At 38.3% G+C, this 22295-nt stretch overlaps 5 protein-coding genes and 1 non-coding gene across 6 annotated transcripts; all 6 read right to left on the reverse strand.

Annotated features, from left to right (window-relative positions):
* Positions 1-1009: 1009 nt before the first annotated feature.
* LOC101305879 lies at positions 1010-4912 on the reverse strand. The gene is made up of 7 exons (XM_004306677.1): positions 4549-4912; positions 4366-4478; positions 4196-4267; positions 3535-3678; positions 3173-3326; positions 2249-2488; positions 1010-1646 (listed from the first exon to the last, which is right to left on the reverse strand). The coding sequence occupies exons 1-6, from the start codon at positions 4715-4717 to the stop codon at positions 2289-2291; spliced, it is 852 nt and encodes a 283-aa protein (XP_004306725.1). The 5' UTR covers positions 4718-4912; the 3' UTR covers positions 1010-1646; positions 2249-2288.
* Positions 4913-5509: 597 nt separating this feature from the next.
* On the reverse strand, positions 5510-7534 carry LOC101306167 (reticulon-like protein B5-like). Its single transcript, XM_004306678.1, has 5 exons — positions 7206-7534; positions 6633-6813; positions 6396-6537; positions 6084-6153; positions 5510-5997 (listed from the first exon to the last, which is right to left on the reverse strand). Exons 1-5 carry the CDS (start codon positions 7417-7419, stop codon positions 5831-5833), a joined length of 774 nt encoding a protein of 257 aa, XP_004306726.1. The 5' UTR covers positions 7420-7534; the 3' UTR covers positions 5510-5830.
* Positions 7535-10150: 2616 nt separating this feature from the next.
* LOC101302880 lies at positions 10151-13400 on the reverse strand. Its single transcript, XM_004308282.1, has 3 exons — positions 12826-13400; positions 12396-12451; positions 10151-11607 (listed from the first exon to the last, which is right to left on the reverse strand). Exons 1-3 carry the CDS (start codon positions 13398-13400, stop codon positions 10151-10153), a joined length of 2088 nt encoding a protein of 695 aa, XP_004308330.1.
* A 2831-nt stretch (positions 13401-16231) lies between these two features.
* Positions 16232-17291, reverse strand: LOC101306460. Its single transcript, XM_004306679.1, has one exon. It carries the CDS (start codon positions 17214-17216, stop codon positions 16557-16559), a length of 660 nt encoding a protein of 219 aa, XP_004306727.1. The 5' UTR covers positions 17217-17291; the 3' UTR covers positions 16232-16556.
* Positions 17292-20051: 2760 nt separating this feature from the next.
* On the reverse strand, positions 20052-20699 carry LOC101303168. The gene has a single exon (XM_004308283.1). The coding sequence runs from the start codon at positions 20697-20699 to the stop codon at positions 20052-20054; it is 648 nt and encodes a 215-aa protein (XP_004308331.1).
* Positions 20700-21213: 514 nt separating this feature from the next.
* On the reverse strand, positions 21214-21286 carry TRNAA-AGC. The gene has a single exon. It is a non-coding gene; the product is annotated as a tRNA-Ala (tRNA).
* Between the last annotated feature and the right edge of the window lie 1009 nt (positions 21287-22295).

Genomic DNA, 22295 nt, shown 5'->3' on the forward strand with positions numbered 1-22295 from the left:
GACACATTTTGCAGGTTCTGAATGACTGATGTCATGTGGTTTGGCTTTCCAGGAAGCACCTTAGAATCCCTTTTCTTGGCTGCGTTACTATTCTTGAATGTAGGCTTGAAATAGTCTCTCCTGTTGATGCAACCTTTATTGGCAAGAAAATTAGGATAGCTTAGGATAGTTGATATTGCCTTCTGTATGGCTCAGGTCACTGGACTTTCTGTAAAATCATCATTCCGTTGTTTGGAACACTCCCTGTTTGAGTTATTAGAAACCTGAGCGAGTATACTTGAGGACTTCCATTTTGCTGATTGAAATTTTCATTTAGCATTAAAGAAATTTCACCATCTTTTTGTTGATTGAAGCTTCCATGTTGCTGTCGGTGAGCTGTGGCTTAGTTGATTAAGGTGTTTAACTGACAACTTTAAAGTCATGAATTCAAACCTCACGACATATGTAAGGTGTGTGAGTTAATTAAAAAAAAAAAAAAAAAAAAAAAAAAACCAACTTCCATGTTGCTGATGAAATTGTGCCTTTGGCAATGAAGGACCAACACCATTTTGCAATTCAGCATTCCCTCTGATGGCTGCAGGTGCAGAGTTAGGAAAAGAAACATTGGCTTGCATCTAGTGGCCATTATTGTCTACTTGAGGTGGGGGACTCATCATGTGTCCACGTGGTGCAACACGGGAAAACCTCACATTTCGATCGAGTGGCACACTAGACAGAGGTGATTGGATGTTGTAGACTCAGAATGAACATCACCAAGAGCATCAATCATAGGCAATGTAGAAAATGGATTATGTGTAACCATAGCTATATGACATCCATTCATATAAGAGGGATTATACATGCTTCGATTATCAGCAACAATTGGCATACCAGATGATGATACAGAACATTCATTCGTGTAAAAAGAGTTATATAACACTTGATTTTGAGTAAACCCAGGCATACCAAACTGAGCATTTTGTGATGAATGATCACCTGAACCATTGAGACCAGCCATAGAAGACAAAGATGATAATGCAAATGCCTTATTCTGAAAATCAATTTCAGCTTCAGCAGACAATAACAAATACCTCATATCTTCCGAATCAATATTGTTTTTGCTTCTTATAATCTGCCTGGTCTGACTATACTCACAAGGAAGCCCTGCTAGAATCATTAGTTTAACATCTTGATCTGAAATACTAACACCAACAGCAGCCAAGCCAATTGATCTCTAGAACTCTTAAATTTTAACAGATTTCTCAATAAAATCTGAACCTTTATGTATACTTTGCATAGCTGATTTCAATCGCATAATACGAAATTCTGAATTTGAATCATATCTTTTCTTGAGAGTAGCCCATACCTTTTCTGAAGTTTGACATCCAATCACGAGTAAGTGCATCAGTAGAAAACGTATTTGTAATGATACAAATCACAATGCTATCCTGCTCCAGCCAACGCTCATAAGGCCCAGAATTGCCTAAATGAGTGCCATCATTTTCACTTTGAAACTGAGATGGACATGGATATGAACCATCAACAAATTTGAATAGACCATGACCACGAAGATGATGATGCATAAGATATAACCAGATTGGGATAGTTGTTGTCATCAAGTCGCACAGAAACGGCGTTGCAGGTGTTAGAAATCGTCATGGATACAGCTGATGAAGATGAATGAGTAGCTCAGAGAACTGATTGAAGAGAACAAAGGAAAAATTGATGAAAATCACTGGAAATTATACAAATGCGAAAAGCTGAAGTTTTTGAAGAAGATGATTTGGTTTGGTAATTTTACAGATCTGATAATTCTAGGGTTTTGTATGTGAAAAATTGCAGCGGAAGAAGAATGATGAAGCAATGGTCAGGCTGCCTTAAGCTCTGATACCATGCTAAAAATCAAGGTCTGATAATGAGAAATTGAAATCATAACTGAAATTGGAAAATGAAGAACAATTAAAGAGAAAAGAGAGAAGCAAATTTGTATTGGTTTGTGGTTTCGATATGATATGATATACAAGGAAGAAATCCCATTTATGCTAGAGTCAGAAAAGCAAAATGCACATGAACTGGGCCTGGGCCGGCTGGCACCTATACTCTTAACACAGGATTTTCAAGTTCATGACCCAATCTCATTACTATTCCAAATGCATCAGAGCAAACAAACATGATGAGGTCAAACACAGCTTTTTAATTAAGATTACTGTCTAAGTTAAAATGTAGAGAAGATCAAAATCCTTACATATCTACATATATATGTTTGTACCTTCAGCTTTTTGATGAGAGCTCTAATCCAGCTATTGTTTTCACTTGCCTCTGAATTTCTTTGCAAGAGCTCCAGCCCAGGCTCTATCTTTATCACTATATGCATACCTCATGCTTGAAGCCAACAAGACAAATCCCTGAATCTTTTCATTTTCACTATCACTTGGGTGCAAAACATCCATCACTGGTTGTACAAGAAGCGAACGAGTCCCCTTGGGTAGCATCTCCCAGAGTCCAAAATCTGAACAATGATCACAGTTATAAAGTAAGAGTCCAGAATCTGAACAGTATAATCATAATAGTAAAGTAAGAGTCCAGAATCTAAACAATGATCACAATTATAAAGTAAGAATCCATAATCTGAACAATGATCACAATTGTGAAGTAAACAAGCTGGTGTCAATACCATAGTTCTAGAATAATTAACATGTACTTGATCTGGATTGTATCACTCTATCAATCAACATTATAGATAGCCTCTCTTATTATTTCTTCACCATCAGAACATGCATTGAGTTAGCAAATCTATATAGACCCCCGCCAAGTAGATATTCATGCATCAAAGCACACACACCCCACCCAGATATAAAGACCCTTGATATGTAATAATAGGTCTCAGTTGGACAGACAGCTCCTTCTATAGTTCTTCGTGCAAACCAAAATCACAGACAAAGTTGGACCAATGAAGTGGCATATTAGACTTGCCATAGTCTTCATACTATGAGTAACTAACAAGTCAGATCGATCAAATAAGATCTTTGAATAACTAGAAGTTTTTCTTAGTTTTCAATTTGAATATCTCTTTCTATATTATATATGCACAAAACTCTAATCACTTTGTGAGGCTAGTAGATATCTGCAAAGTTCAAAATTTTTAACTACAATTACTTTCTGAAAGATATAAACAATGTCATATAACTGCTACCTTCAATTTGAGGAAGGTAAAGGGTTTCCTTCAGGTTAGAGAGGCCAATACTTTTGATCTGTTTCTCAAACCAATCAAGTACATTTGGTTTTGAGACATCTTCTGGTATGCTCCAGTAACCACGTACGCAAAGTTCCTCTTGAACTGATATTATCTGTAAAATTAGGGAACAACTGATTTTGAATGAGTTATGACCAAACAGCTAAAATATTATAACATCATTTATTTATTGGTTTCTAAACTACCAAAGTACCAAAACAAGTCACTTTTTCAATCAACCTAATCGGCTTTCCTCTCATTGTATGTGCCGGTTTACTATTTTAACTGTGTAATTCCAATTGATACAAAAAACTGCTTCATACCACTGATATGGTGTTTGTATTGCGCAGCAAAATGTACGTAGCCCAAGCCAAGTCCTCCTTCCGAGTATTTGAAGTAGTTTCTGATATCAGAAACATTTGCTCACACCCATCTGGGATACTTGTTTGATCCATTGGAGTTGCACCCTACAATAAACAACATCACAAATTACGTTTTTAATAATGCCGCGCGAGCAATGCATACACAAAGCTATTGCCATATTCTAACACTTCTGTGAGTTAAGACACACAATTTACTCATTGTGATCCAACCTCAGTAGACAAATATTCAATGATGTAAACCATCACACAGACTAGGGTCTTAAACTCACCTAAAGAAATTCCGATTTCAACATTTAAGTACATTGTTATGTAGTTTCATCTTAAAATCAAAAATGGAATTGGTAGTGGTTTAAATACTTTTCACCATAAGAGGCCTGTAAATCACTAAATCTGATATTTACATTCACAATCATAGAACATGGTAGCAACTACTCCTTGATGTACAGCCCCACAAGACCTAAATGTGAATTTAATCTAGACTTTACATCATTATGACATATGATCACAGTGAGAACATCATGGTAATTGACATCTGAATGAGGTTCAAGTGCAAACCTTTCACAGCTCCAAAAGTAAAAAGGTAAACAAATAGGAAAATTACCTTGAGGAACTTTCCAAGATAAGGAAGTGCTATGGAGAAAGCAGCCAAAGACACACCCAAGGCCTCTGTTCTCTATCCCAATCACAAAAGCAATTCACACACAAAATCAACATAAACCCATCAAGAAGAGCTGAATCACACAAAGCTAGAAAACGACTTCATCTTCTTACAAGCTGTGGTAGAGTAGGTGAAACGGAACCAGCAAAATGGTTCAAGACCAAAAGTGAACCGAACCCGTAACCGATCCATCTGGGTAAGTAGGACTCGTCCAGGCCAGGTATTCCTGCACCATCCAATAAACCTGTCGATCTTCACACAAGTATATCTTCAAAGAGAAAGAGTGAGAGAGTTACCGAGTGTGAACCGGAGGACGGAGAGATTGAGTTGTGGGTCTGTTGAGTTGGACTTGGAGTTGTCAAGACGAGGTGAGAGAGTGGCACTTCTCTTTTTGGCGCGAAATTTGGTTGAGGTCTTCAACTGAATTAACGGAATCAAAGACAGAGGGGTTGCTGCGTAGCTCATCTCTTGTATTTGTTTTTGTTTTTTTGGGTTTTGAGAGCTTAGGAAAATCCGCGGAGGAGGAGTTTGTGCTGGAGAAGTGGACGCCGCGGTCGACGATTCGGATTGATTTGTCGGCGATTAAGAACGCGATAGTGGCGGAGGTGGAGGAGAGGTAGGGGATGACGGAATTTGATAGGATTAGGCGGAGGAGGAGTTTGAAGTTTAGTGAGTTTTGGGGGGTGTGGAAGAGGAACGGTGAGGATGAGGAGAAGTTGAAGGCCAGTTTTTAAGAGTTTGAGAAGCGTGAGTTTCTTGGTGGGGTTTAAGAACAGTGAGTTTGTGGAGACAGTCAAGTCCAGCTTGGTATGTTCTCTCTTTTAGCTTCCTTTCGATTTTCTTTTGTGGCAATTGAATATGTGAGCTATGCAATTTCGGTGTCGACTGATTTATTTGGTGTTTGTATGGTCACCTTTTCTTGGCTGAAGTGTTGTTGTTTATAGGTTGGCAGCAAAATTGAATCAAACGAACAAAATAGTCTTTAGATTATGGCTGTTGAATACCAGTTTTCCGGTTAAGATTTTCAGTTCGCACGTTTGAACATTGGGGCAATCAAACACCACATCAGCGTAGGCTATCATACCGAAACGCCGAAACACTAAAGCACCTACTACTGTAGTTGAAAGCAGAGTTACTACTAGGATCACAGGGCCAGATATGCACGCCAAAATTGCATAGCAATGATAGCATGTGAAGGCAGTGAAGCCTCAGGAACTGATCAAGTAAAGAAAATACTTGTATAAGATTTTGTTATAGGAGACCAAATGTAGAAATTTCATAAATGAAGCAACAAAACATCATGCTCACAATCATAGAACAAGCATGAAATGACATACACCATAGTTGGAGTATTAAGACAACCCATGTACAAAGCACGGTTGAATAACATAAAGTTGTCAGAATAAACGTATAAGCTAAGGTGATTGTTTGAAAAGCTTCCCACGATAATGTATATAAAGCCTAGTTCACAAAACTAAAACCACATATATAGTCAACCAACAAAGCCAAACACTTGAACATGAAGGGAAGCTCAACTACTAGACCTAAGGCATTTAGGGCACAGCAGAACGCCACTTTCTACGACCTCTTGTTTTTCAGCACAGTTTCACGAACCTTTGTCACAACCTTGGCATCAAAAACTCCATACTGCTTTTTCATCTCAATTGTCGCCTTCTCTGCTAGTGGGTCAACCTTGTGTTCATACTTCTCATACAGAACAGGCACGGTGTGCAGGAGAACAAAAGCTGTTTACCAAAACAAAAATGATCAGGATTCAATATTAGAGCAAGGCATTATATATAGACATCACAGGCTATCTCAGAGTACTTACTTATGTAAAACAAGGTCAAGAAATTGCACCAACTCCCAACAATAGAAAGAACCCACAAGCCAGCAATAACCTGAAATATGTAGAACATTATTACCACAAACAGAAAACCACATCATGGTAGATGAATGATCATCAATAATTTTGCCACATCAGGATGACTATAAAACGATCTTCCACATAGGGACCTTCCAAGTATATGCCACAATTACCACATTAGCAATAGACTATAAAAGCTAATAATCCATGAGACAATGAATGCATAGCGTAAGCATGTCAAGCAGTGTGTACTAAAGAGTTGCAGAGTACACGTACAATCAGGAATTTCTTCAACTCTCTTCCAGATGCAATATTATGAAGGAGTGCAAAAGCCCAGTTGATTTGAAGCCTCAGCTCAGAAGCAACCTGCAGGAACGGCTCCTCAGGAAGAGAAACCTCTGGGATGTGTGGTGCAGTCCTACAAAAGTCAAGTACACGCATAAGAAACACAATGAATCACATATACAGAAACGTCAAGCACTCCATAAAACCATCAAACTTGAAGAATCTTACTTGTGGAAAATAGTATGGGCATTGGACCACAGGAACATCACTGCTAGGGCACCAATCAGAATGTGGCAGATAAGTGTGAGCAAATGGTATTCAACCAACTCAAAAAGAACATAAACGACAGTGGCTCCTCCAAGAACCCCAGCAGAAATCTTCTTGTTCCTCCACAAGAACACATCAGCAGCTGCGACATTCAATAATCCCAACACACAATTAATCCCCCAAGTTCAACACTATTTCTCTAGCATTTCTCTAGCTCATAGTCACCGAAAATCATAAAGATCCATACTTTCAGGAAACAACTAACTAATCGATTAACCAATCGTATCCGATCCGAATATTCTCATAATTTATCTACTAATAAATAACCGATTCGAACTATTTATATTCTAGTGTTCATCAAAATAGCTCAAAATACATATAAAATAACAGATCGCACCAACATAATCACAGATCAACCTCATACTCCTTAAACCCTAACTTTACTGAAACTATAAACTACCAGTCAAAACCAAATCAACTCCACAGAGACAGATAGTAAATCAGTAAAAGTAAAACAGTAATAAAAAAACTTACGCTTTCCACCGCCCAAGACATGATGAACAGGGCGCTCCCTTCCGAAGAGACGGAACACCTTCTCCTTCGGCGACTCCTCCGCCGCCGGCTTCGGCTTCTCGGTGTCGGAATCCGAAGACGACGAACTCGACGAGTCATGATGATCGTGGATCTTCTCGGTCATCTTCTCCATCAGACCGTGCTCCGCCTTGGCGTCCTCACCGTGCTCCGCCATCGCCTCCGATCGGATCTCGAAAACAAAAAGGTGAGATTTCACTGAGAACTTTCTTGAAACCGGAGAGAGAAGAAAAGGGGAAAATAGCAGTAGGGTTTTGGGTGTGTGGGATAAGAGAGAGAGAGAGAGAGAGAGAGAGAGAGAGTGGGGATATATAAGGGTACGGGAAACGAGATCAGATCTGGGCCGTTGGTTTGGTTTGGATGGTACGTGGCATCGGGTCGGGTCCGGGGCGGGGTGGATCGGGAGATTTTGAAAATATTGGGAAGGTCACCGACCTGGTTTTAAAGGGTTTTCGGACCACGTGGCGCGGAGGCATGGAGACATGAGTGGTTTGGACGGTCTCGGTGTGGCTTTTACGTGGTGGTGGGGACCATCTTATTACTGGGCTCCACGTTAAGGGGGTTGTTTTGTGCTTCGCACATTTGTTATCATGTTAGGTGAAAAAATTGGTTAAACTGTTTAATCCATTTGATTTGAAGATCGATATATGTTCAGATTTTATAGTTTTATTTTAATCTGAAAAGTTTTTAAAGTCACGATTTTTTTTTAAATAATTCTTCTATCAATTTTCTCAGTTAGCTTGCTGACGTGACTGTTAAATTTTTTAATGTTTTAACGGCCACGTCAGCATTTTAACAGAGAAAATTGACGAAATGACTATATGGAAGGAAAATCGTGACTTTAAGGACCATTCAGATTAAAATGAAACCAGAACGACTAAACATATGTAAATTTCAAACCAGAGAGACTAAACAAATTTCAATTCTAAAAAAATTCTTGATAAGATTTAGTTTAGCTGATTTTGTGCAAATTGGTTTTTTTTTTTGCGTTATAGTATGTTTTTCTTTTGGACAAATTTTTGTCTGAAAAGGAAATTTTTAGACAAATTTATTATTATATATTTTTTAAATAGAGACAAATTTATAATTAGGACAGGAAATCTACGATCACTAATGTTTAAGAAGTGAAATTCAAAAACGAGATCCTTTAAGAACTCGAATTTTTGTTTATGAATGTTTTGCGGCTAACAATAACAATGAATCTAATATGTCACGAATATAGAGATAAATATTGTCTATTCATAGATCTAGCACAAACTGACACGTGTTGCTTGATATGCGACAACCTATATTTCGTATTGTCAAAAATTTATTTTTGTCTTTCTTTAAAAAAAATAATAAGTAAATAAAGCGTTGTAGCTAGCAAGACATCTAACCTTTGTTTTGTGCCTATGTTTTGTCGTTTTACTTTTTATTTTATTTTTAAATCTGGACTTAAGATAGATTCTTAAATGTATGACCGAAATTAAGAATTTACTGATACCAATATGTATCTTGATTAGATGGTTCTCTTAGTGAAATAAGAAAGATGAGAATATCATAATCTCGATAGACAATCAATAAAGTATAAGTCGCAACACATAAATAAAATAACTTGAACAAAATTTGAATGTATCTTGATCTTCAAATTGTAATGACAACCCTCTTTTCATATTTTCAAAACATAATGAACAATATTGGTTTGGCAAATTCTCTCAACTTTATAAGAGGGTAAATCATCATTTAAAAGAAAAAATAGAGTGAAATATATATATATATATATATTAAAAAATAATAATAATAATAATAATAAACTGTCGTTTATGCAGCTTTAGAATCTTGATGGTGTGGCCCAGACCAAGAAAACCAAAAGAATCTTTAATAGTGGGCCTCGGGCTGGAGAGAAATGTGCAACGATTGTGAGTTGTGACAATATAAGTCGCAATCAGTATGCCAAGGCCTACCCTAGAACCATAAGTCCATAACCACTTCATCATTTTTACTTTTCTCAATAATACCTACCCTTTCTAATGCAGCTTTTTATATTTAATAATTCTGGGGAAAAAGATGCAGCGTTGTTTTGATCAGGCATGATTCAACTCTTTCTTGTCGGCTTACCGGTTATTGACTGTTACGTATCTGTTAAGAATAACTTCTATGTAAGAATCACAAATACAATAAAAGTCTGAGTTTGTAAATTGAAGAAGGTAGTTGTTGCTACGTTGACGAGATGGAAAATTGTTCAACTTTTCTCGGCTACTGTGCGATACATGATTTTTCAAGAGAGAATTTCTCGAGAATTAAACATTAACAACCGAGAAAAATTCTCATTGTTGAACTATTTTTAAGATGATAATGTTTCGAAGTGCAAAAACAACGGAGACCCATTCTAAATCCGGCATTGTGACAAATATATAAGGAAGGTGAGGTCCATGGATTTCCTACAAACTAATGCTTGACCATTTTGCAGAAGCTAGAGAAATAAAATTTAGTCCAGTGTTTTGCTGTAAAACACAAACAGTTTATTTCATATTCGTATTTCTTCAGTGTGGATTCAAATTCACAACAAAAATTTACAATTTCATGATTATGTACCCAATTTGAGTGTCTTTTTTTCTTCACCGTGAAATTATTAGTGGACCAAATATGCAGGGGGACACCCTGAAACTAACAAGCAAGTACCTCCAACAACTGAAAATGGCTTGGGGCCGGGCCAACTCCTCTACTTTCTGGTGGTAATGGGGTTCCCTGTATCCCTATATAATCCTTATTGCACTCACAAGCAGGAAAACAAAAAATTGAATTCTGATGAATTTATCCCTTGTAAGTAATTTCTAGTGAAATGACATAATATTTGAAACTATGAGCTCGTGTAGAAACAATGGTGGCATAAGACGAGCAATATGTGATTACCGGAATGGTCTAGGTGGCTTTTCTAGAACAGCAGAAAAGAAAACCTCTTTGTCATCATCTTTATCAATCTTTGGAACAATAACCCATTTGTGCTTCTTGTACCTCAGCATCTTCAGGGACTCCAAATAATCATTCAAATCTTCCTTCACACAGAAGAAGCTGTCAATCCAAAGCAAACCCCCAGGCCTCAGAACTCTATCCCAATCAAACAGAACAAAGTCTAGCAGCACAAAATCAATCCAGCCATCAAGAAATCTTGTGGTGTGGATCAAATCCAAAGTGTTGTCGAAGAATGGTAGCCTTTGATTGATTGTCAAGTAAAGAGGGACGAGTCCACGAAGAGCTATCATTTCGTTGAAAGGTGCCCCGAGATTGATTGTTGCCGAGACAATGGTGACATTGAACTCCCTCATCCTAGCTGCAAAAGTCCCCGTGCCTACGCTAAAATCCAGTCCGATTCTGATCTCCCCCGGCTTGATCTGAAGCACTTCAGGAATAAGAAAATCCGCAGTCTGATTCAAATTCTGGTCTGCATTTAGTTTCATCCATCTAGGCATTTCATGGTGTGACAGATTGAAGCAATCTGCACATTTGAAGAACCCCTTGGGAGCGGAATTACTTGCGAGGCAAGTAAAGTTCTTGCACCGATAGTGACTCCACCGCACATTTCTGTTGTCCGGGAGCTTCCACAAGGACTCAGTAATTGGGAATGGCTTGCTATATATCTTTGGGGCAATAGAGAAGCACCTCCTCCTCGGAAGTGGATCACATCCATGAACCATGAGCTTCTGAGCTAGCTTCCAGTCATCATTGCAGATATCACCAATGTCATAGGTCATGTATTCTTCAAGTTCTTTCTTCATAGCAAAGCAAGCATGGCCAATGCTAGTGAAAGTCCCATTAGCTCCCATGAAATTCTGCTTTCCCAATCTGTTCGGTTTGATCTTGACATACTTCCGAATCTCTTCTATCAGAAAGTAGTCCGCAGGCTCATCGGATTGTTGCTTCGGTTTTAGCAGAGGATGGATGTCTTTGACATCATTGCCTAACTTCTGAGCCGTCCCTTCGTTCTGCACCAGAGATTCGTGCACCGACTCGACTAATCCCAAAATATCAGCAAGAAACGAACTGTGCTTCAACAAATGCGCAGATGACGACGAATCTGTTGTTGAATCTCTGAACTTGTTAAGTTCCTGTTGGAGTTTCTGAATCACAGTTTCAAGAGTGATTCTTACATGACTGCCAATCCTGCTTTGACTATCAGTATTTACATAATTGCAGATGGTATCAGTAACATGAAATGATTTGAGAGAGTAGAATTTGGATGCTAATGTAACAATAGAGATGAGAAGAGCAAAACTACCCAATATGAAAATTGACCTCTGAACTCCTCTCCATGTTCCCAACTTCACAACACTTGGTTTCCTCATATCTATCTCAATGACCTGAAAAGCTGAAAATCATCTTAAAAAAGAACATTGATTTTCAACAACTCAAATCTGAAATCAGATACAGATATCAAAAAGGTAACAGCTTAGTTTAATAGTTAGCTAAAGGTTGAAGATGTTACCTGGCACTGATCCATTTTTAAAATTGTCAGAGGTATGGAGATTTGTACCTTTGAGATCAGAGTCCAAAGGTTCCATTTGTTTTATCTGATCGAAGAGATAATTGGGCGGAATTCCTGATCACTCTACCAAAAGCTAATCAAAGTGATTGATTAAGAATCTGGGGATCAGAGTACTGAATATATAAATACTTCTGATAGCTTAAACCCCTTTCTCCTATGCCACCACTGGAGCAAAAGTGGGAGGCAAATTCAAATCCAAGCAACTAGAGCTTCGGCTATTGGGATACAATAACAGAGGATGAAATACTGTACTGGTCAATGGAAAATACAGTTGACACAGTTCTATTATTTCATGGTGCTTGATTAGAATTCTGGTCACTTATTCTTATATTGTAGTGTGAATCAGAGACATTTACAGAGGATTAACGGCGAACACGTGCCTCACTTCACTGCTACTCTCAGTGCTTTGATTGACTTCGTCTTTCTAAAGTCTTCCATTTTTCAGAAAATGGAAGCAGGAACAGGTTGTACATACATCAAGTTTGGCACCTAGTTGATGAAGCAGGATAATTTATCTTATAGAAGCAGAAGTGAAGTAAAAGCAAGACCAAAACAAGAACCAGAAAACCCCTTTGCTCAAAATGCAGGGACTGTTCCCAAAACCCAGTTACAGATCACTGTTACATCAACTTCTACAGATTTAAGCATTTCCAGAAACTGTACAAGGCTAAAACCAACAAGCAAGAAGCAAGAATGACCAGCACAAAGCTAAAGCTTGTTCATTTGAACTAAAGATGAATCCTTTGAGTGAAATCAAAGTCCTAAAATTCAAAAAAAATAATTAGAATTGGTACACAAGGATGGCTAAAGCTTGGATTCTAAGAAACCCAAAAGCTTTTACCATCACAAAATCAAGGATTTTCTATTATACAACAAACAAAACTCTTCAATCCACTCTCAAAGTCTCACCCCTACAAATTTACAGTCCCACTCCAAATTCTCCAAACCCATCAAAGCTAACACAATTCTAACAAAGACCCACAACTAAGAACCAAAAACCCATTAAAACCCAGAAACCAAATAACCAATGAATCAAATCACCTCCTCCATCTCCGATCGGCGGCGTGCTGGCTCAGCGGCACGACCTCCTGCAGCGGCGTCGACAGCGGCGTCGGGAGCGGCGAGTTCCGGCAGACGGGGCAGGAGCCGTTGAGCTTGAGCCAGGCGTCGAGGCACAAGAGGTGAAAGTGATGCCGGCACTCGGGCATCATCCTCAGCATCTCGAATTCCCGATAGTCGCAGAGGCAGATGGAACACGTGGACGCGTCGCCGCCCCCGAGCTCCTTGGAAAACGGGAACTTCGGGTAGGAGTTGATGACGTTGTGGTGGAGCCCGGCGGCGGAGTTGTTGTCATCGTCGTTTTGTGGGTTCTCGAGGTCGTCGTCTTCGGCGACGAAGATGATGCGGGGGAGGATGACACCTTCTGAGGAGGAGTTGGGGTTTTGGGTTCGGGTTCGGGTTTGGGTTTGGGAGCGGCGGGAGACGCGGCAGCAGATGTAGGAGGCGAGGAGGAGGGTGGAGAGGAGGACGAGGAAGCCGAGGGCGATGGCTATGGCGTAGCCGAGGCCGAGGGTAGTGAGGTAATTTGAGGAGGGGGAGGAGGGAGGGGGGGACATTGGAGGAGGAGGTGGTGGAGGGTGGGAGGGGTTTTAGCCATTGGAGGTGGTTTTGAGAGAGAAAGTAGTTGGGTGCTTCCAGCTGCTGCATTTAATACTCACAGAGGGGATTGCATTAAATTTGGTGGGAAATTGTGAGTGGTGAGTGGTGTTGACATCTAGTTCTTCCCCTTCTCCTTTTTGGGCAGCCAGTTTTTTTGTTTGGGTGCTTTGTGGATATTTTGGGTTCAAGAATCAAGTACTTCCAAAGGGTTTTGTGTTTTGGGGTTCCTGGGATCTGACTAGGGTTTAACCGTTTAAGCAAAGTTTTGGGCCTATTCGGGTTTGGCAAAATCTGGTAAAATGCAATGAACTTGACTGCATAGACACGAAGAGCTAACAAGTTCATAAAGACTAGGTCTCCAAACTTTCATTTCTACTTGCATCCAAAGAATTAATGCGTAAAATTAAGGTGGGATGAAAAATTCGTTATTTTAGTATTGGTTCATTTAGATAGTCACCTTCCACATGTGTCGTGACTTAATGTTAAGGTTAGGCCGGATATCCAAACTAATAGTGGTGAGTTTTGGCGTGCCTATTACGGGGGTGGACCTCTCCCTTTAGAGCTATTAGGCCGCTCATGTGTTCGGTTACTAGCTACACTAATGGAATGTATCAATTCATGATCTTCCGCTACATGACTTTCTTTGGCGCCTTGGTGCTTAAAGAAAATATTTTGTATTAGAAATATTGAATTAGCAATTCGGCAAAAGATTCACGGTATGAATTGTGTTGAAGGAAAATACACTTGAATTTGCCTTGTTCTAACGAGAATAGGAAATAGGATGAAGTAATACCATATTGTAGTAGGATTCTTATGTATTGTAGAATTAGGATTCCTTATTGTTACCTTAATGTTACCTTATAATCCTCTATAAATAGAGGCTCATGTCAATGAATTAGACACATCTCAGAATTCTCTCAACTCTCTATTTCTCCATATTTTTCTTTCAACACGTTATTAACACGTTCTTGAGCTAATAACAAAGTCCTAAAGTTTTGAATTTGACATCCTAGATTTGCAAAGAATAAAATATTATAGATGTGTTTCTGACGTGTAACAAACTTTCATTGAAAAAGATTACACCACAACTATTTTTCCCCTCTTAAATGCATCCTACCGGGCTTTGGGGCCTTTCTTTGCACGTATTACGACGCCTAAGAAGCATAAGTGCTTAAGACTTAATCATGACATTTGGCTTTTTAGCGTTTAGGTCTTTAGAGGGGAAAAATAGTTGAGGTGTAATCGTTTCCAATAGAAGTTTGTTCCACATCATAAACCCATCTATGGTATTCTCTTGCTTGAGAATCTAGAATGACAAAGTCGGGGTGATCATCAGCTATCTACAAATAACAAAGGGTGATAACTAATTCCAAGTATTGAGTTAGATCAAGAGACTAAGATGTGTTATACTCATTCAATTCAATATCTTTTTTTTTGTGTGAAAATTCTTTATAACAATAATCCTTTGTCGCCAGTCCCCCTTTTAGCGTAGTGGATGATGCAACATCTGCTGGCTCGTGGGCTCGACTGGCATCAAAATATTTCCAACAACAAAACAATAATCGTTTGTCCCCTATCTTCATTCATGTGAATTTCGTTATCACGTTAATGCCCAAAGATAGTTCCACTTCCTAAGAAAGGTCGGGAGAAAGAAGAAGGGATAAATTCCTTGAAGTAGACTACTTTGAATTTTGAAAGCAAAAACTTTAATAAGAAAAAATACTTGAAGTAATTGACGCTTGAAAGCCTTGAGAAATTGCTTGAAGCTTGCCAAAAATTGTTGCAGGAGAGCTGCTCTGACCGGTGAAGAATTACAAGGTATCATTAAGGTAGCAATATCCTGATTCTACAGTATGCATATGAATCCTACTACAATATGAAATTACCTTCTCTTATTCCTATTAAGCCCAAGACACGCTAAAGTGTAGTTTTTTTTAACAAAATGAAAATAATGACCGAAATTTAAGTGAGTTTTCAGTTAACATTAAGACAACTACTGGAGGAAGCAACCGTATCTAACAAATGCACAAACGTTTTCTTCCACAATATTGTTGAGTTTCTTATGACTTCATACATATATGACAATTGATCCAATTCGAGATGAAACATATCCTATATATATAAGAAGTGATGATGCATTTATAGTCGAACCTGTTCGGTTGAAAGTTGAAACGAACCCAACCAAACAATATAATGATACACTCGTAAAAGCAATTGAAGTTAAGGCATGGGTGCAAATGTAGTTGTCGAACTTCACCTTCGACATGTTAATTTGTACATAGGATTGAATAGGATGCATAACGGTACTATAGTCCTAGTATTTTTCTTTCTTTGAATACTTCTTCTTAATCATGGATTCATGGTGTTAATTTGGTCAACGAATCTTCTTTGGTACTCTCTTTCAAAATTTGAACTTTTCCTTTGGTTAAGCAACTTTTATAACTCGGTCGGCATGGTCTATTTTGCAACATATTGTAGTCTTTTAAATAATATGAAATTTTCGATTTCCTTGTATAAGCTACATGAGACAAATTCATGTTACAAAAGGAGTAACGACACATTGTTGTCCACATTGTTTTTTATGGATAAATAACTCAAATGATATAACCGATTCTTTGTGACTCGAACTCATAATCTCTAACTTACAAATAAGAGACTATGTTACTAGACGAAATAGTACTGAGCTAAATGCTCACATTTAACTAGGCTGAACTGTTGAAGGGAAGAGCAAGCAATTTTGTATTTTCACTTTCTTCAATTGAGAATGTAAAATATACTAATGTAAGCTGCTTGATGAAATGCTTCAACAAAAAGAAAAGTGGAAGCGACAGTTTCGGGTTTCTAAATTCCAAATGTGTGTCACATATGATGATACATATGTCGTAGTCGCTTAAATTGATGGATGATTGTGAAAGTAGAAAAGCTACGTTCACTGAGATTGGTTTAATTTGGTAAAATACAGATCAAATACAAGAGAAGTAAAATCGATCATACTTATAGTAAACAACTTTTTTTCACGTATACATAGATCATTGCTGCAAAAGATTTGAACGATGTAAAATGATCAAGTGATGCATGAATTGCAATAAACGTAGTACAAATGAAACACACACCTAGAGACTAACCTTCCTCTTGCACTTTTGTTCTTGAATCGCCTGGCTAGAAATATTAACCGTCATAGTACAGTTCATCTTCACCACCACATGCTTCTTCACTATATTCAACATGTTCACCCTTCCCGGAATCCTAGAATAGCTGCTCATCGTCAATAGCCCCGAACCCACGTCCGTCTTCAGGTTCGGGTTTGTGGTGAGGATGTCAGTGATGATATCCACCGTGATGTTCATCCGCATGGTCCGTCGGGCCTTAGCTCGTCCCGGAGGTCCCCTAGCTTCCCCAACCACCGTGCCGTGATAGTACAGCGTGGTGGTGGTGTTGCTGTACTTGAACGAAGCAACGTTCGGATTCTTCACTGAAACATCAGCCGTTAGCGAGATGTTGGTGCCCGGCTTGGGGGTGGTGCCATTGACGAGCTCGAGCTTCGTGACTGTGACTTTGTTCATCATGATCTTCGGCTCCTTGACTCGGAACACAGTGAAAGCTAGGATGATGATCACCACGGCTTGGATTAGCACTATGGCCGTTATGCACCCGCAGCAGTTGATGAACTTCTTTCGTCGAGCTATTTTCATGTGGAGGGCGGCTTCATTGTCATCGCTGCTGGGGCGGTAGCCGGCTGGGGCTAGCGGTCTTGCCTGCTCCTTCTCCACCATCGTGGCTAGAGGTTGCTGATGGGGAAGAAGAGGCTAGGGTGTCTGGTGTCTTATAAGGTTGAGTTGTAAGTGGTAGTGTGTGTTGATCATGGGGTTTAGTCAGAGTTTCTACAAGTGCTGACAATGAGAGATTTTGTGGGTTTTGCCTACCCATGATTTTTTTTCAAGCTGCTGAAAGTTGACCTTTACTCACACATGACTGATGTTCACATAGAGTTTGATACATGAACAGATACTATTTCATTTCGTGACATGATTATGACAAACATGTGATGGTTTTTAACTCTTCATTTATAGGTCCAAAACTTAGGGAAATCACCCTTTGATATTTACTTGTGATAGAATTTATACTATATGCTAAAATTCAGTCATATATGATAGGTAATGTTCATAAGGCCCATAAAATCGTCAGTTTGTATCGCATTTGTTGCGTAATTACGGCTTTGTCATTTTAATGGATCGTGATATGTTGTGTTGCCCTTCAGTATATAAGGGCCCGATAACAAATCAAACTATCAAAACTCGATCTCTCTCTGCAGCTAAATACGATCTTCACTTTTAATTATGATTCAATTAAGAATTGCAATTCGTGAAATCTTAAGATCAAGACTTGAACTTCAAGTCTTAGAGCAACTTTAACAAACTCTCTATTTTAGTTTTTAGCTATTTTAGAGAGAGTGTTTAGCTTTTTTGATATTTTCGGAGCTCTAGCAGATTAGTCAAAGTTTAGCTATTATGACTTTTAACTATTTCGCTAGCTAAATATAGAGAGCGAGATGACTCAGATGAGGCTAGCTATAGTTTAATACATTCCTTGTAAGATATTTTACGTGATATATAAATATATTTAAACTATTTAATCTTTATTTGAAGAATAATGTTGATATAATGCTAACTAAAATAGAAAGTACTGATGTAGCCGTATATCTAAAATGACTAGCCAAAATAACATTTTACCTAATTTGACTAAAATTTAACTAAAAAATGGCTAGCATTGCTAAAGATGCTATAGCTAAATGTTATAAATTTGAAGCTCTTCAATAGCTAAATTTAAATCATGCACAGTTGGAGTAAATTAATTTCATAAACTAATTATTAAAAATAAATGTGCTGAAAATGATTGATTTTGTTCAAACAAGATGACATTTTACTATTTTCAATAATGGTGATGTTGTGTAAGTGTGACACCCTAACGAGACTAACGACATAAAATTTCATACCATCGATCATTATTTCTTGCCATTGACTATATATTATCATCCAAAATATAATACAAGAATATGAGTGTCTTCGGTTTATTCCCAAGTGTGTTCACCACCAACTTCTTAACTACCTTCATCTACCATATTAATGAAAAATGTGGAAGAAATAAGCCTTCCTTTCCCGGCACTCTGATTTTGACAAAGATCTAGTTAACATACTATGACATATACCGGCATAACTACAAATTGAAGGCTTCTAGTGCACCACATCTGAATATCATAAACTAAGTTGGTTAATTATATATGCATATCAATCTATAGTAAGTCTGATTGTCTGAATATATAAGATCGACCTTGTATGGATTTCCAGAAGTAAAGACATCATATGATGTTGGTAAGTGGAGGACTTAAAACTCAAAAGAAGTTGCCAAATTTCCTTACCTATAGAAGTTCCACCATGTGACTACAGGATCTACAGCTACACATGTAACATATATTAACAATGTAAGAGACACGTCGAGTATAATAATTTTAAATTACTTTGCACTAAAATGTAATGTTTTGTTTTATCATAATCTCGTGTTTATGACAAGCGTATATATGATTTTGGTCTTTAATATGATTAATTTAATTAATGAATTAAATTCAATGTGTTGTTACTTTGAACTTTAGGTTACCTTTCACTTGTGTCTCTGATCTTTATGGTTATCTCCCTTCCATGATCTCTACATTTCTTTTAGTATCCTCTAATATCTTAATCTCTATATGAAAGCCGACTGTAAAGCAGCAAAACAAATTGAGCTTCGGTAGTCTCCACTTGTTTTGGGAGAGTCTTCTCCAGTAGTCGCTTACATGTATTAGTCACGACTCCAGATTTACATGACATTTGTTGTGACTTCATGTTTTCAGAATGCTCTTTTTACCACATTTGGTGCATGACCATCTGTAAACTACAATAAAAAAGAAAATAACTAGTTATTAGCAATTTAGCATGCATTTTCGTTCTCTTAATTCCTTTTCCAATAGCATGCATTAGAAATGAACATATTAACTAATGTTAGCCTGCATAAATATTGTTAATGCAAGATTGTTAAGTAGTTATACAAGTTTCAGATACAAATTGATATGTTTGACCCAGTTGGGGATACTGGAAATGTGAACCAGCAAGCATCAGTATATATCATCCTAGCTGGTTATACCATCAACTTCAAAGAAGCTTCCGCTTTACCTAGAGAATAATTATATGTTCTTTTGAATCGTTCATCCTTGACTGAATCCACCAGCTAGAAATGCCCTCCTTGACTTTATCAGAAGAGGAAAATAAGAAAATTGCAGAAGAGAGTAATGAACAAGTAATCTCTGCATTGCCTCTACAAGTGAAAATTAAGGAAGAAGAAAAAGGGTTTAGGATGAACAAGCTAAATCATATATAACACATACAGAAACAAACTTGGTACTGGACTTCATTCATCTATTTTTAAGATCACTAAGTAACTACAACAGAATCAGATACATATTTACAACAAATAAAAGGCATACAAATCAATCAGCACTAAAGGGTAGCAAAAAAATCCAGACCAAACAGAAGAAAGCAACAAGTTGATGAGGCTTCATTTGGAACTCAGAATACAATTCAGTGGCAATTGAAGTCCTGGATTTTCTTGTTGGCCAAACTAATATTCAAGCTGCAATTCATCTCCCCAGTTCTTCTTTTCTTCACCATACCAACCATACTGACCTTCCCACTAATCTTTGTATAGCTCTTCAAACCCAAAACCCCTGAGCTAATATCATTGCCTACTTCTTCAACCTTTACCTCCACCACAACACTAACCATCTTGCTCTTTCTCAACTTAATAGAACCTTTAGAAATTGTGCCTTGACCAACTGTAACACCCCCATAGGAAATAACCACAGCACTTTCATCATACTTGAACCCACCCCAGTTCTGATTCTTGATCAGAATTTCTTGACTCAGACTCATGTTGATGGTGGAGGGCGTACTCACCAATCCCACGTTCAGATTCTCCACAATAGTTGAATCCAACTTGATGTTCGGATCTTTAAAGCGAAAGAGAGTGAGGCAAAGCACACCTAGAACAACAATCTGGAGCAGAACAACTGCGATTGCAATCCCACAGTACTTGATTCTTCTCCTCCCTCTAGTCATAACCTTTGGAGAAAGAATTCGCAGCTCTTCGTCTTCTACTTCTAGTACTCTCCTCGAACCATTAATGAGTTGATTCGTACGTAGATGATGCTCTTTCTTCTCCTCCTCCATGTTTGAGTTCTTGAGAAGCTGAAGATGGCGGAAGAGGGTGCTATTATCTTTGTTGCTCTAATATGTTGGAGCCAAAAATAAAAGGGATTGAAGAAAATTTATTGAACGCGTACATGGCTTTGAAGGTTCTGTTGTGAAACATACAAAGAAGCATACATGTCCTGCTTGGAGATTGGTACTTTGGTATTCAACAAAGAACGATGGACTTGTTTGCAGGGTAATTGACTTTGACATTAGCCATTGGAAGTCTTACAGATCATCAGGCTTAAATTATTCAACTCATGTATTCAAAATATATTAGAAAAATTGTCATATGTAGTGATTGAAAAATTCTTCTTAAAAGCTTAACAACCACCACAAGGAAATTAACTGGTGCAGATTATGAAGTTTAATATTTTTAAGGCAAAATGAGGAACAGGTGGAGATAGCTATATGGTCGAAGCTAATGATCAAAACAGAGAAGCATATAGTTTGTGACATCGTCATAAAATAGAAAACAGAAAAATAAAAAGAATGGAGATGCGGGGTATCGATCCCCGTACCTCTCGCATGCTAAGCGAGCGCTCTACCATCTGAGCTACATCCCCATTTGACGAGAAGAGACAATATGTATAATAAATTATCAACAAAAAATTGGGTTTTCCAAGCTGTGCAATCAAAACTTTTCACACGTAAAATATCACCATGCCACCAGAAGAACATAGTAAAGTAAAACAACTGGAGACGGTAGAGCCTTGAACAGACAAGGTCTTAACCGGAACGGAATCCGTACAGTCCCAAACATCAAGTGAACCATCGGTCAGTGTCGCATCTATAAAAGGCCCCGACGACGAGGTCAGTCCAAATAGTTGGTTATTGTGAAACAAGATATCAACGTAGTTGTAGCCAGGGGTTAATGCCACACCCGCCAGCTTGGTCCATTGACTCCATTCATATCAGGGTAAATCCATACAGCTTCTTGCTTACAGAAGAAAATTACTCGATCGTGTTTGATTGCAACTAGAGCGTTCTTGTTTCTAAACGGATTGGATGAAAGAATACCTTTCACTGAACCAAAGCTGGTCCAAATATTTGGGAGTGGAATGGTAGCTCTTGAAATCGGATTATACAGACGCATAGGAGGAAATAATTCACGTATGTCCTCTGATATGACCAGCCATCCATATGATGAGCCCAGAACCTTGGCACCCGGAAAAACGCTCTCGATTCTATGCATCTTTTCCTCAATAGGATCAAAGAGGCAGAGGCGGGGATCACGTACGAACACGTTATCAATTTCATGACCGACAGAAAACATGAGCCATGGAGTTTGATCAGGTGGCTGAGTGTAATATGGGGCAGAGATATCAGAATTTGCAGCGGAGTTCCAGAAAACATAGAATGATGTCGACCACGGAAGGAAGCCTTTTCAAGATCGACTCTAGGATTTCTGTTGGGAGCTGATCAGACCACTTTGAGCATATTCTGTTTCTGCCCGACCTCATCCTCCTTTTGGTGCAGAGGCGCAACAATTTTTCAAGTAAGTCATTAAATTTTCTTCTCGGCATCCTGGTATCTTTCTATTCTTTCATGATCGATCGATGAGTAAGTTGTGAG

The sequence above is a fragment of the Fragaria vesca genome, linkage group LG7, assembly GCF_000184155.1.
Source record: "Fragaria vesca subsp. vesca linkage group LG7, FraVesHawaii_1.0, whole genome shotgun sequence".
NCBI lineage: Eukaryota > Viridiplantae > Streptophyta > Magnoliopsida > Rosales > Rosaceae > Fragaria > Fragaria vesca.

Coding starts and splice junctions, on each gene's coding strand:
- LOC101305879 (XM_004306677.1), bottom strand. CDS start 4,717: ATGAGCTACGCAGCAACCCCTCTGTCTTTGATTCCGTTAATTCAGTTG. Junction 4,268..4,365: donor CACCTACTCTACCACAGCTT/GTAAGAAGATGA, acceptor TGATTGGGATAG/AGAACAGAGGCCTTGGGTGT. Junction 3,679..4,195: donor ATCTTGGAAAGTTCCTCAAG/GTAATTTTCCTA, acceptor TGTTTATTGTAG/GGTGCAACTCCAATGGATCA.
- LOC101306167 (XM_004306678.1), bottom strand. CDS start 7,419: ATGGCGGAGCACGGTGAGGACGCCAAGGCGGAGCACGGTCTGATGGAG. Junction 6,154..6,395: donor AGTTGAAGAAATTCCTGATT/GTACGTGTACTC, acceptor TACATATTTCAG/GTTATTGCTGGCTTGTGGGT. Junction 5,998..6,083: donor CTTGACCTTGTTTTACATAA/GTAAGTACTCTG, acceptor TTTGGTAAACAG/CTTTTGTTCTCCTGCACACC.
- LOC101302880 (XM_004308282.1), bottom strand. CDS start 13,400: ATGTCCCCCCCTCCCTCCTCCCCCTCCTCAAATTACCTCACTACCCTC. Junction 12,452..12,825: donor GCCGATCGGAGATGGAGGAG/GTGATTTGATTC, acceptor TGTTGGTTTTAG/CCTTGTACAGTTTCTGGAAA. Junction 11,608..12,395: donor AGTTGATGTAACAGTGATCT/GTAACTGGGTTT, acceptor GATGATTTTCAG/CTTTTCAGGTCATTGAGATA.
- LOC101306460 (XM_004306679.1), bottom strand. CDS start 17,216: ATGGTGGAGAAGGAGCAGGCAAGACCGCTAGCCCCAGCCGGCTACCGC.
- LOC101303168 (XM_004308283.1), bottom strand. CDS start 20,699: ATGGAGGAGGAGAAGAAAGAGCATCATCTACGTACGAATCAACTCATT.